The sequence below is a fragment of the Cebus imitator genome, unplaced genomic scaffold, assembly GCF_001604975.1.
Source record: "Cebus imitator isolate Cc_AM_T3 unplaced genomic scaffold, Cebus_imitator-1.0 Scaffold77, whole genome shotgun sequence".
In the NCBI taxonomy this organism is placed as follows: Eukaryota; Metazoa; Chordata; class Mammalia; order Primates; family Cebidae; genus Cebus; species Cebus imitator.
This window is the reverse complement of record NW_016107392.1, coordinates 5,506,372-5,520,865: the sequence shown is the minus strand read 5'-3', so window position 1 is coordinate 5,520,865 and position 14,494 is coordinate 5,506,372. Positions and strand designations below refer to the sequence as shown.

The window sequence follows — 14,494 nt, the reverse complement described above, 5'->3', positions numbered from 1 at the left end:
AGAGTTTTTGAAAAGATTAAGTAAGAAAATTCATGTGAATTCACCTTGCAATATACCACCAACAAACGATGGTTTCCTTCCATTCCTGCATTTTAAAATTCTGCCAGCTAAGTAATTTTGTGGTACTGTTATCATTCAGCCCACCCAACACAGATGTGTGCACATGCACATATGTAACTGTAAATTTCATGGAAGCAGAGCTGTGCTTGTTCATCTCTGTAGTCTCATAGCACTTAATGTGTAGGTACACAGAATGCTAAAAATATTAGTTGAAAAAAGTACTTAGTATATTAAACACATCTAAAACATTTAAAGCTATAAGTGTTAGAACAAGAAAACCAGATGGCTTTTTAAAATAAGCATTAACAACTAAAGTATCAGGTAGCATTTCCCTGAGAGTAACAATCTAATTACAAATAGACACATCAAAGTCCCAGTCCCTGGGAACAGACAGCAAATGTGTACAGGGTGAGTGTTTCAGTCAAATGGTAGGGTCTGTTATTTTCCCCACACCCTCAATTCTCATTACCTTCCAGCCTTTGAATCTCCTCAGCTGTCACTTCCAGTGTTTGATCAGAGAGGGAAGCAACTTGGATGACCTGATAGAAAAAGGAATGAAATGTGTGGATGTGTGGATGTTTGTTTGTTTTTAAACAGAGGCAATTTTGTCTGCTACAAAAGAGGAGGAAACAGCAAACATCAAAGATCTCTTGTTTTAAAAAGCTGTCAGTGTCCTCGACTGAAGACTAAATCTGAGGCCTCCTTCCTTTTGTGTTGGTAATATACTGCACATGATCATTTCAGAAGAAAAGACACACTTAAAACACTACGTAAACTTAGAATGCTAAGAGGATAATTTAGGACAGGAAACATGAATAAGAGTTTAAAACCACATCTGTATATGACCTGGTCCAAGCATTACACATTATTTCTTGAAAATGCAATACTGACCTACCATAACATAGAATGATATCAGCAATTCTCCATGCAATGAAGAAATAAATGTAATAATGAATATACTGATTAAAGCGTTTTATACTTCTATACAGTATTCATTTTTAAAGCACTTCTTACAATTTAGCTAACAAGACCCAAGATTCAACTTGAGTTATGCCAGTAGAACTCTTGCTTGGGAGCTGGAGAGACACCTTCTTCATAATTTTCAAATGAAAAAGCAACTTGCCCAAAATAACAAAACAGCTTATGGTAGGACGATTTGGAAAAGATCAAAGAAAAGGGGAAATCACTTGGTTTCCAAAGAAAAATGTTAAAACAATCTAGGATCCAGAATTTTAGATTCTAAATATAAAGTTAAATGGATAAGGAAAAAAACCCTAAACCACAAATTTAATGAATTAAAAGTAGGACAAGCATTTACTTTATAGAATTCTTATCAAAGAAGAGAGAAAAATTTCTCATCATCCTCATGTAAACACACATACCACAAACCAATTAATCCTCCCATAGATGAACAACATACAAAGAATCAGAAGAAACTCCTCTGCAAACATTCCCTAGAGTTGAATTTAGAAATACTCACATAAAGTGACACAAATCAGACAGTCTTTACTACTATGCAAAGATCATGAAACTTACCAGCTGGGCAAAAGTTGTAACTTTTAGTCTCTTGAAAAGCTCATCTTTTTTGTACCTATAATCTGAAAAACATGGTAAGACAAATATTTATCTAGATTTACTTTTCCTTTTTATAGCTATTAATTCTAGTCGTGAAGTTATGTGGTCTTTCAAGTTATTTATATGCTTTTACATCTATTATCTCATTTGCTCTTCATGATATCCTCAAACTTAGGTGTGGCAGGTGGTATTATCATCTGTTCAATTTGCTTCCCTTTGCTTTGTCATTAGAAAGCTTAAAGTTGTATTTATAAGCTACCTTTGGTCTAGTGAGTTTACCCCTTGCCTTTATTTTATTGGTCTATCATTTTCCTTTAACTAAGCTGTCTCTTCTTTGACCACGTTGGACTGCATGCATTTTTGTAAGCCATCTCAAATCCTCTTCAGAGCAAAGCAGGGAAGAAATGCCTGTGTTTTACAAATGAGGACAGAGACTCAGAGAGGCTGAGTTGCCCCAGCTCAAACAGCTGGCAAGACATGCATGCCCCACTATTCTGACTTCAGCTTAAAAAGAGAGCAGTGATATTCCTGCCATTCCACATTATGCTGGAGCTGTAGGATGACACTTCTATGTGCATGCTGGACATACAGTTGTGATTGGTTCTGATCATCTCTCAGCTTCTCTCCAACTTCACTTCATTAAAATTTTTTTTTTTTTTAAAGATGGGGTTTCACCATGATGGCCAGGCTGGTCTTGAACTCCTGACCACAGATGATCCACTCACCTCGGCCTCCCAAAGTGCGAGGATTACAGGCATGAGCCACTGTGCTCTGGCCAAAAAATTAACCTACTCAGTTTCGCAAGATGAAAAAGTTCTGCAGTTCTGTTGTATGATAGTGTGAAAATACTTAATGCTACTGACCTGTACACTTAAAAACCATTGCAATGGTTGGTGTTATGTGTTTTTTGTTTTTGTCGTTTACCACCATTTTATTTTATTTAAACATTTAATAAAATATTTAATAAATAACAATATTTAATAAATAAATATTTTATATTTATTCTGTTGCCCAGCCTGTCTGTCACCTAGGCTGGAGTGCAGTGGTGTGATCTCAGCTCACTGCAACTTCCACCTCCAAGGTTCAAGGAATTCTCCTGCCTCAGCCTCCCGAGTAGTTGGGATTACAGGCACCTGCCACCATGCTTAGCTAATTTTTTTATTTTTAGTAGAGATGGGGTTTTACCATGTTGGCCAGGCTGGTTTTGAACTCCTGGCCTCAAGTGACCCACAGTGATCCACCCACCTCAACCTCCCAAAGTGCTGGGATTACAGAAGTGAGCCAGCACACCTAGCCCCACCATTTAAAAAAACAAAATAAAAACCAGCTTAAGCCAGATTTGATGGTTTATGCCCGTAATCCCAACACTTTAGAAGGCCGATGCGGGTAGATCACTTGAGTTCAGGAGTTTGAGACCAGCCTGGCCAATATGGCAAAACGCTGTCTCTACTAATAATACAAAAGTTACTTGGGTGTGGTGGTGCAAACCTGTAATCTCAGCTACTAGAGAGGCTGAGGCATAAGTATCACTTGAACCTGGGAGGCAGAGGTTTCAGTGAGCCGAGATTGCACCACTGCATTCTAGCCTGGGTAAGAGTGAAACTGTGTCTCAACAACAACAAAAATAAACTTAAAACATCAATATTTTTCAGTGCTGTCTTTACAGTTCTGAGCTGTGACTCAACTATAGGTATTTCCGCACTTGTGTTAATAATTCTTCCTATCACATTACACAGTTATTAAAAACTAAGCCAATCTCACTTTATCTAGTTATCTGTTCCATAGATTCGTGTTAAAGGTTAGCTTCTTTAAACTGTTTTGAAGATGACAGCCAAATTCTGAATGGTTTTCAGTGTTGAACTCTGCCCACCCTCATCCTTTCCTCCTCACCTAGATTTTTATTTTGGTACCCATGACTCCCTGAATGCTGCCTCATTATTTCAGAATTACTAAAGGTTAACTGGTTAACTGCTATGACCTTCACGGCATAAATGTCTCATAAACCAAGACTCCTAGCGACAAAGGAAAGGATTAAAGGTATTTAAGATTATTTACCTGGTGTTACTAATCACTTCCATGAATTTTCCAAAAACCAGCACATACTGGGTGGTTACTTTGGAGGATAATGTAATCTTGGTTTACTAAGCAACTTAAGGCTCAAGAGTCAGGAAATGATACTGCTTTAAAAACTAGCCTTCTGTAAATATATCAAGGCTTTTTTAAAACAGGGGATTAAACTTCTCTGTTCCAAAGTGTCTTAAAGAGAGCAGTTTGGCTAATAACAGACCATTACTTCTAGAAAATGCTTAGAGATGCTTCTTCTAGATACAACTATATGCAGTGGAACTTGTAAAACCTGCCAGGATGCAGACCCAAATAGGCCAAGCTGAGGCTTTACAAAGTACAACCAAATAACTACAGTGTTCCTTTTGATTGCCACCAACTTGCCCACCAAAAGTCATTTATGCAAACCAAAACAACAATAAATCAGCAAATGGAAACAGCCAATAGCTGTCAAGTAGTTTGCACTGTGACATTTATCCATTGATATTCTTTTGGTATGGTAAACATAGTTTGAAATGCTTCTAAGCATAAAATGTATACTTTAAAATCCCCTTTAACTAAACAGAGATTCATTTATACAAACATAGAAAGACTGCTTTATTCTAAAGATTGACATTTCTACTGTCTTCTGCACAAGCACTAGAAGCCCCCTACATATTTGAACCTGAACTCTACGTACCTGGTTCTGGTTTAGAAGGGCAGCCATCAGTAGGACTTTCTGACATTATTACTCAGAGATAAAAGATCAAACTAGACGTTTTATGGTAAGTTTAAATTTTTATAAAAAGGATGACTTGGAAGGCTCTGTCAGTCTGTCCTTACAAGAGCGAACAGAGCTTTAAGAATGGAGCTTCTGCTACTGTGTCTTCTCCCAAACTCTGTGTTGAAGACAAATAATCCTAGTTTCAGATACGTTATCAAGATTTGCTTCTCCAGTAAGTCTTGGATCTAAGTCTGTCTCTCTCGAGTTACTGGAAGGACAGAGACCTGACTATCTAGGATGTTTCACACTGGGTCCAACTAGTCTCATCTAACCACCAGAAACCAAGAATGGGCTTTGTAAATTGTCAATAGACACAGAGTGTCTATTTTCTCCAGGTAGAGTGGAAAGAATATTCAGATTACAAAGGATTTCTGCATTTTCAGGGTTCTGTTGAAACGCATTATTAGCAAAGGGAAGTTGGGCTCACAGTGGAAGATGAATCAAAGGAAGTAACAGAACAAGGTCTGTGGTTTCACAGAAAGAAATGGCATCTAAGGTAATCTGAGTAAAGTGATGGGTCTAGGGTATCATGAAACAAAGGAATATTCTCCTCCCTTTCAACCCCAAAGAATGCTTACAACAGAAAATGGTGAAAGAAAAGGAAATATCTTCCAAAATGTAGATGTCAAACGAGAATCTAAAGCAATTCTGTCAGGGAATCAGCACAAAGTGTGTGAAATGGGGTAACAGGAACCTCCTGCTCTACTAAAAGGAAGCTCTCCACTCCTACAGAGGGAAAGTGAAGCAAGCATTTTCAAGGCTCTATTCCAAGGGTATTTCTTCTGGGAGGTCACCTCCACGTGAGGTTTAGATATTAAAGAAACCACATTGTACTTTGAAGAAATATTTTAAGTGAGGTTCTGGCAACCTGGGTGGAATGGGACCTTTTTATGGGACAAATTTCTAGTGAGGACATGTGAACTCACACTTAGCTGCAAATGGATGAAAGGTGACAGAGACGACAAACCCAAAAAGAAGCAGGCCAGCTGGATTCTTCCTGCCTTGGATGAGTTAAGGATGGCAACAATGAACTCTAGGTGAGTAAAGGAGATCTTTCTCCAGAGTTTAAAAGTATATATTTTATATAGATATTTAAAATACATATACTTATATAAAATGTTTAGAAAAAAAAGAGGATACTGTGACATTACATATTTTTAAGAAGTCTGTAGCATGTTATAGCTGAACATGGCAAATGAAAACACAGCATAAAGCAGCTCCTGAGTCCACATGTATTGGCTGGGGTTTCCCAATACTGCAGTAATTCAAATGGAACACTTTGATTTCAAATGAAAAGGTCTGCTGTGTAAAAAAGGAAAATGTTCTGGTGTATTCCGGATGTGTAATTTTCTCTTTCAAGAAGATGTACATTACCAGAGCCAAGTCCTGAACTATGATCAATCAGAGTACCTCTTTACCACCATTAACTAAATACTCTCCCTAGCACTGGGTTCTTTTATTCAAGATATGAGCAAATCCATCTTAGAAAACAGATGTTTCTATTTCTTCCTTAATTCTGGCCTTGAAGTGTACACTTTACGTCAGTTTTAGACGTAGATTGAAAAATCATGATTTTGTGCAAGGGCAATGCACTCAATGACTGGTAACATATCTTTGCAGATTTGGTTTTTAAAAGGATGTAGATGAAATATGATTTTTAATGAAAAGAAAACAGACTGCAATGAATTGATAATGTGTAACACTAAGTTCTCATATCCCTGTCTTCCATGAATATTCTCATTTATACATACAAGAATGTTCTGAAGGAAGGTATTATTACTCCTATCTCAAATAGAGACATAATAAGACAGAAAAGATGAAATATATTGAAGAAGGACATGAAGACTGTAGTACAATGACACTAGAAGCTTAAACAGAGCTCATTCCACCAGATCTGATTCTACATGCCAACATCAATGTCTCCTATGGCATGGAAGTAGGGCAGAATTTAGGCCTACAGGCCACAATCTGAGGAGCTGCCCAGGATAGCACCCAGGATCTCCCACAGCCCTTAAGGCACCTGCTAGGCTTATCTACCCATCCATAACTCTCTGTGCCTGTCAGCTGTAAAACACGATTGTTAGTTCAGAACCAACATATAGAACAACTATAGACTTCCATTTCCCCAAACCATTAAGAGTGTTACTTACTTTTCTTAATCTCTTCTAGCTTCTCAGTATATTTAGTCATACTGTTACCTAAAAAGAAAATAAGGATTTTAGATATACTTTAAATGGAAGAAAATGAGTACCACTGTGGAAACAGAATGGAGGAAAGATATTCCCTAAGCTTTCCTATCCTGTTCTTATGGGATTCTGGACAGCAGCAAACAGGCCACACATAGAAAAATCTTTTGGATAATACAGCATTATTAAAAGCTGCAGAGCTGAGGAAAATGTTTTAGTAGAATGTGTTTAAGCTGGGGTGCATACCCCCAAAACACTGAAAACGTCCAGGAGATACAGATGATCATTTTTTATCAATTTATTTTTCTTTTTGAGTCTATGCTTTTCTCCTCCTTTTATCTCCCTTGCCCCCTCGACAATCTTTTTGTGGGGAAGATATACAGAAGAGGAGCAAAAAGGAAGCAGTGTTCTTTGAATGGCTAAAATGTGCCTTTGTGGTTACCTAAGCAACCCTCTCCTCTTGGCTTTGTCTTCACAGTTTCCTTCTCTTTCCTAAACTTGCTCTTCTACTATTCATGCTCACATTGCAGTCTGAACTAGACTACAGTCTACACACTAGTATTCACCATAGATTTGATGTGCTGAGAAATAACAGCAGATTCTCACCACTGTGGACAGCCCCCAGCCCTCATGTTTTATAGTATGGTTCTACAATCCTACGCACTGGCCATGGTGGTTTGGAGGTTTTCAGATTCAAAAACTCGGCCAGGAACCTTCTGGTTTCCAATGAAATTCTAGCTGTCAAGCCAGGGGCTATTATTTTTTACTGAGTGTGCTTCGATTTGATTCAATTCAATGCAGCAAGCTCTTTCTGACACCTAAAAGGTATCATTCAAAATAATTTTTCATTTCTAAAACTGTGCTCCTAACTTTTTAAGCCTGGAGAGGATCTAGTCAGATACAGCCCCAACAGCAGATGAAAGAAATGCTTTCAATTAATAGCATGAACTGACATTTCAAGGACTATTATGAACTTCTCTTCATGTTTGGGTCAGAAGCAGAAAAAGAAAATCCTTGCTCTGAAACCCAAAATACATTTTCAAAAAACAACTTATTTCATTGGCTATTATTAAATCTTTTCCATAAATTCATCATGGAATAAAAATTGCAATTGTTTTTTTTCTTTCTTTCCTTCTTTTTTTTTTCTTTCTTCACTCTTTCTTTTTTCTTCAGGAAGGCCTAAGCCTTCTCAAGAGAGAAACTGAGTACCTCTCAGAAGAGGCCCAAATATCACCAGGATTAGAACCACAAACGGTCTTTCCTAGGTTCTTTGGACTGCAATTGACCTGAGATATGACCAGATCTTCAGAGCAGAAGCCACGATTTCTTCCTGGACACACATCCCTCCTGCCCCCTGCAACTCTGAACTCGGGCATACACTTGCTTGGTCAATACAATGAGGGAAGAAGACAGCAAATCAGTACACTCTTCAGCTTCCCAAGTCTTATTCTTAAAATATTTTACCCAGTAGCTTTAGGTTACATGTCCCTGAGTCACCCACAGTTGCATGCTGCTGACGTGGCAGGTAGTTTCTTTCGGCTATGGAAGTTTCAGGCAGTCTAGTCAGAAAATGAGGGACAAAAAGGATCACTTGATTTATCTAGTGACATGGCAAGTTAGTAACGAAGCCAGGATTCACATTTCCAACCTGTTGGAAAACATACCTTTTCCTGTTGTGTTGTTGTTAAAAAAAACACAATTAATCATGAGATAAATTTGTAGGAAATGCTACTTCCTTAATAGTGAGAGGTGGGGATCATCTTACGTCGTAAATTCCCTGAGGAATGAAAAACACTAGCCAATCTTATTTATCCAGTCTTTATTACTGAAACACTGCTTCCAAACCACAGTGGTTTCTACTAACAAAGTGTCTACATTTCATTTCTCCATTAATTATGAACATTTCAGGGTAATTACACATAACACTTTATCTTTTATCAGCCAACTGTCACCACAATGCAGAAAGGTAAGGGTAAGCCATCATGCCCACTATTTGTTTTCCCCCTAAAGGAGAAGGCTGAGAAACAAAGTTTTCTGCAGAGTTATACAAATATTTGGCAAAATTTTCAACAAATCTTGAGAGGACTACTGATGAGTTCTTTTCAGTATAGACATTCATTCTATCCGAGAATGGGGAAAAAGGAGAATGGAGGATTTCTGCCTTGCTTTAATTGGACAAATGAGATAGCAGGATGGCTGACACAAAAAAATCCCTAAAAATGGTTTGAGAAATCATGAAAAGTAGCATTTTTATCCCACTTTGTACACTGCTTAGATCTTAAGTAAGATTGCAGCCTATCTTACTGTATCTAATTGCCTCTCAAAATAGTTTCTGACTACCTTTTAAAAAGATTGGAAATGAATCCATTTCATAATTCATTTATTTATAAACATGGCTTTGTTTTGTACAGAAGGAGCCTAAGACTATCCAAGAACTATTTTAAAAAAAATTGAAATTACACATTACTGCCAGATACATTTTCCTAGATAAAACTTTTTGATCAAAAAGAAAAAAAAAGTCAGTGGCTCCCCATTGCTTCTTAACTAAAGCTGAAACTCCTTGCTCTAGCGCTGGATGCTAACTCACTACCTCTTCAACACTGCCTTAATTACTTAGCTTGACAAACTCTCAGTCTTCCATTCTCTAATGTACCACCTCGCCACATATTCATAATAGCTCACCCAGCAGGAAGTGACCTTTCCCTCCTCTGAGCTTCTATAGCACTCAGCTTATGACTCACAAGGCATTTATCACTGTACTGTCTTATCTACTTTACTAGACGGAACACTGAAGACTATTTATGGGCACGTACGCACACGCACGCACGCATGCACAATCTCTATCCCTTCCATTGTCTAGCATAGGAGACACTAAAAAGTATTTGCTGAATGAATGTCAGGTGCACTGGCTCATGCCTACAATCTCAGCACTTTGGGAGGCTGAGGAGGCAGGATTGCTTTGAGCCCAGGAGTTCCAGACCAGCCTGGACAATATAGTGAGACCTCATCTCTGTAACACACACACACATACACACACACACACACACACACACACACACGCACACACACATGCACACAAGTTAACCAGGCATGGGGCACATCCCTGTACTCCCAGCTACTTGGGAGGTTGAGGTAGGAGGATCACCTGAGCCTAGGAAGGGGAGGTTGCAGCGAGCAAGATTGTGTCACGGCACTACAATGTGGGCGACAGACTGAGACCCTATTTCAACACAAACAAACAAAAATTGGCCAGCTGTGGTAGCTCACACCTGTAATTCCAGCACTTGGGGAAGCTGAAGTGGAAGGACTGCTTGAGGCCAGGTGTTAAAGACCACCCTGGTCAACACAGTGAGACTCCATTGCTATAAAAATAAATAAATAAATAAAAAGGAAAAATATGTATTTGCTAATTAAATATACTATGGAGATTGACTATCTGAAAAATCCTTATAATGACTTCTTTTATAATGTAAATAATCACATCCCAATTTGGGTTGAGTTTCTACACATCTGATTTTCTTTAAATTATGTACAACTTGACTTATATACAGTGCATGTTAAGTGCTACATATATGACTCATATTGCTTCACAAATCAAGCAGTCTAGAAATGCAGAAAGTAGTATTTAGCTTCTACTTTGTTTACAACTAAAGTTGTGATAAAAGATATATAACAAAAGTTTATAGTTAGTATCAAGAGGAAGAAACCACCCAACTATATCAATAGTGCTATGCAAAGACAGAGTACAACTGATTAAATGAATGACTCATTTGTTTTGTTTTCCTATAATTTAATAACATTATTTATACTGAGCCAATGAGAAAAGCAAGTGATTTTGTGCAGCAGTAGTCTAAAGTGGATGAGATTTATAATGCACGAACTCAGTTGCTAAGAGACAACTCCATGGCTTTATTTTTCTTCAATATTTCCTTCCTTTATGGAGAAGTTCTCTTGGCTCGGAAGAGCAGAAAGCATGAAAGGAGGCACAGTGGTCCTTTGTTAACCTCAATAAGTGATATGTGTGTATAGTGTTTTCTGGTTTATAAAAGCTTTTCACATACATTTCTCTCTTTGACGTAAGAAACAGAATTAAACAACAAATAAAAATGAAGAGTACCTAGTCTATAATGAGTCTGAGTGCTTACAATCAAGGCTATTAGCAAATATTCAGGAAACGTAAAGGCCAAAGAAAAAAAGAGGGAATGACTAGTTTTTCTAGAGATAATAACAGGAAGGTAAATTTTTAAAATGACAAAAATAAGGCTAAAAAAGACTGAATGGAGAAAGCATACAGAATTTCAGAAAGCTAAAGAAATTGGAAATTAGACTGAATACAGATAGAAATGAGAGGACAATGCAGCCAATGAAAGAGTGTGGGGACAAATAAAGGGAGAGCCCTGTGGTTTGGAAAGTGTCCCTTAATCAGCCTGCAGTGCTGCAAAACTGAAACCCAGAGAGGGTGCTTGAGAATATACAAGAACCCTGCGGTGGTGACTGAACAAAACACAGCCAGGGATTTCATCAGAAGCATAATCCATTCATGGCACAGTCTGGCAGTGCTGGGAAGCTGGTAAGACACACTCAGGCACCTATGGAACAAAAGAAATATAATTCTGAGATTTCTAGCCATGGCTGCACATCAGTATTTGAGTTTGTATGAGAAGCAGAACCAGAGGTTTAAAAACAAAAAATAATCTTTACCCAGGAAGAAGATAGCAGTCTTTGCAGTAGAAGATGCTTTGGGTGAAGACAGGAGATATCAGAAAATTCTTGACTTCTTGTGATTACTCTGAATTGCCTGCTGTTTGCTAAGAAAAGATTAAAGACCCATCTATTTAGCCTAAAAATGAGAAGCACTCACTCATTCCTGTGCCTATTTCCAATGTTCTGATTACGGAGCTTAAAGACATACCACAGGTAGAAATGCTGTCCTCTTACTTGGGCTATAAGGTCCCTTTTCTCTTTTCTTTTCTTTTCTTTTTTTTTTAAAAAAAACAGAATCTTACTGTTTCGCCAGGCTGGAGTGCAGTGGCGCAGTCTCAGCTCACTGCAATCTCTTGCCTCCCGCCTCCTGGGTTCAAGCGATTCTCCTGCCTCAGCCTCCTGAGTAGCTGGGACTACAGGCATGCGCCACCACACCCGGCTAATTTTTGTATTTTAGTAGGGACAGGATTTCACCATGCTGGCCAGGATGGTCTCAATCTCCTGACTTTGTGATTCACTGGCCTTGGCTTCCCAAAGTGCTGGGATTACAGGCATAAGCCACCGTGCCCAGCCTGTTTTCTTAACTCCTCACCCTTTTCACCTCATGACACACATACAATGATAAGATGTAGATAAAATGCTGGGTTTGGGTTGCTCTAGGCCCTGCTGGCTACCCAAAGGGCTGTAGGGATCTGTATCTTGGCACATAATGCATAGGCTGCTGCACACTAGGTAGAAAATATTTTCTGAATACACGGCGCAGTAAGACAAAAATGCACAGAAAAACAAGCAATAAAATAAAAATCTTTCCCCTAAATTGACTTTAGAATAATTTCTAAATTTGAAACAACAACAAAAAAATCGAACACTAGAATAAGATTTCTCTCCCACACTGACTTTAAAATACTTTTGAGTTTTAAGCAATGAAACACACTTTGGTCCTTCTAAAAGCTTTGTAAGACTAGTTTGGGAGACTTCTGCTTCTAGAAAGATGGGGTAGATGTACTTAGCTACTCCTCCAGCTAAGTAAAAGAAAACCCTAAGAAAACCCTTGACAGCCCACAGAATGGGAGAAAATATTTGCAAATCATATTTCTGACAAGACTCTAGTATCCAGAATACATAAAATAACTCTTTTTTTTTGTATGTGTGGAGATGCAGTCTCTCTCCGTCACCTAGGCTAGAGTGCAGTGGCATGATCTTGGATCTCCGCCTCCTAGGTTCAAGCAATTCTCCTGCCTCAGCCTCCTGAGTAGCTGGGACTACAGATGCATGCCACCAAGTCCGGCTAATATTTGTATTTTAATAGAGACGGGGTTTCACCATGTTGCCCAGGCTGGTCTTGAACTCCTGAGCTCAGGCAATCCACCCGCCTCAGCCTCCCAAAGTGCTGGGATTACAGGCGTGAGCCACTGCTCCCACCCAAAAGAACTCTTATAACTCAACAAATAAGAAGAAAAATAACCCAACGTAAATATGGGCAAATGATTTGAATAGACGTTTCTCCATAGGAGATATACAAATGCCAAAAAGCACAGGAAAAGGTGCTCGAACATTATTAGTCATTAGGAACATGCAAATCAAAGCCATAATAAGATACCACTTCATGCCTACAAAGATGGGTATAATGAAAATGATGGACAGTAACAAGCATTAGTGATGATGTGGAGAAAATAGAGCCCTCCTACATTGCTGCTGGGAATGTGTGAAGTGGTGTGGCTGCTGTGGAAACAGTTTGGCAGTTGCTCAAAAAAGAGAGTTACCATATGAAAAGCAGTTACCATATGAAAAGCAATTCAGGTCCTAGGTATATGCTCAAGAGAATTAAAAACACATGTTTACACAAAACTTTGTGCACTGATGTTCTTAGCAGCACTATGTCCAGTAACTGGAAACAACCCAAATGTCCATCAACTGATGAGTGGGTAAACAAAACGTGGAATAGCTATGCAACAGAAGATTATTTGGCAATAAAAAGGAATGAAGAATTGACACATGTTACAATATAGATGAATCTTAAAAACATTACACTAAGTGAAAGAAGCCAGACGTAAAAAGCTACATTTCATGCATCTACATGAAATGTTCAGAAGAATCAAATAAGTCCATAGATACAGAAAGTAGACTAGTGGTTACTCAACGCAGTAAATACGTCATTTCTCCCTAAATTGATAAACAGTCTTAATGCAACTCCTATCAAAATCACAGCATTTAAAAAGTAAATGTAAATATGATTATTCTAAAATTGATATGGAAAGGCAAGGGAATTAGAATAGTTAGAATAGCTAAAATACTTGTATAAAGAAAAAGCGAGGCTGGGCACTGTGGCTCACGCCTGTAATTTCAGCACTTTAGGAGGCTGAGGTGGGTGGATCACTTGAGGTCAGGAGCTCATGACTAGCCTGCCCAACATGGTAGAACCCCGTCTCTATCAAAAAATAAAAAAGTATTAGCCGAGCATGATGGTACCCGCCTGTGGTCCCTGCTAGCTGGGAGGCTGAGGTGGGAGAATTGCTTAAGCCCGGGAAGCAGAGGTTGCAGTAAGCCAAGACTGCACCACTGCACTCCAGCCTGGGTGACAGAGTAAGACCCTGTCTCAAAAAAAAAAAGAAAAAGAAAAAAGAAAAAAAAAGTGGGCATAGTCAGTCTAACCAATTTTAAGCATCTAATTTACTATACAGCTATAGGAATAAAGACTATGGTATCAGCAGAAGGCAGACACATGGATCATGGGATCAGAACAGAGAAACCAGAAATAGATCCATATAAATATGCCCAACTGATTTTTGACAAAGGTGAACACAAAATTAAATGGAGAGAAGGTAACCTTTTAAACAAATGGCACCAGACCAATTGAATATCCATAAGCAAAAACAGTCTTGATATGAGTCATACCTCTTATATATAAAAATTACCTCAAAATTTATCATGGACTTAAATATAAAACTATAAAACTTTTACAAAAACAATTATGATAGAAAAAAAAAAAAACATTGGGATCCAGTCCAGGCAAAGACTTTCTAGACTTGATAACAAAATCATGATCCATAAAAGGAAAAGTGGATAAAATGGACCTCATCAAAATTAAAAACTTTTGTTCTTCAAAAGACCCTGTTAGGTGGATGAAAAGGCGCAAGTTACA

General features: G+C 38.3%; 1 protein-coding gene across 5 annotated transcripts in view; it reads right to left on the bottom strand.

The window, feature by feature from the left end:
• The window catches only part of CEP41 (centrosomal protein 41), a 48,652-nt gene that overhangs the window by 13,815 nt on the left and 20,343 nt on the right, over positions 1-14,494 (bottom strand). For 4 of the 5 annotated variants that reach the window (XM_017532544.2, XM_037739994.1, XM_017532541.2 and 1 more), the window contains 3 exons: positions 6,613-6,660; positions 1,597-1,658; positions 530-599 (listed from right to left, as the gene is read on the bottom strand). In XM_017532544.2, the coding sequence (XP_017388033.1) occupies positions 530-599; positions 1,597-1,658; positions 6,613-6,652 (172 nt within the window). In that variant the 5' untranslated portion in view covers positions 6,653-6,660. The remainder of the gene's footprint in view (positions 1-529; positions 600-1,596; positions 1,659-6,612; positions 6,661-14,494) is intronic. The other variant, XM_017532542.2, reaches the window with a different exon arrangement.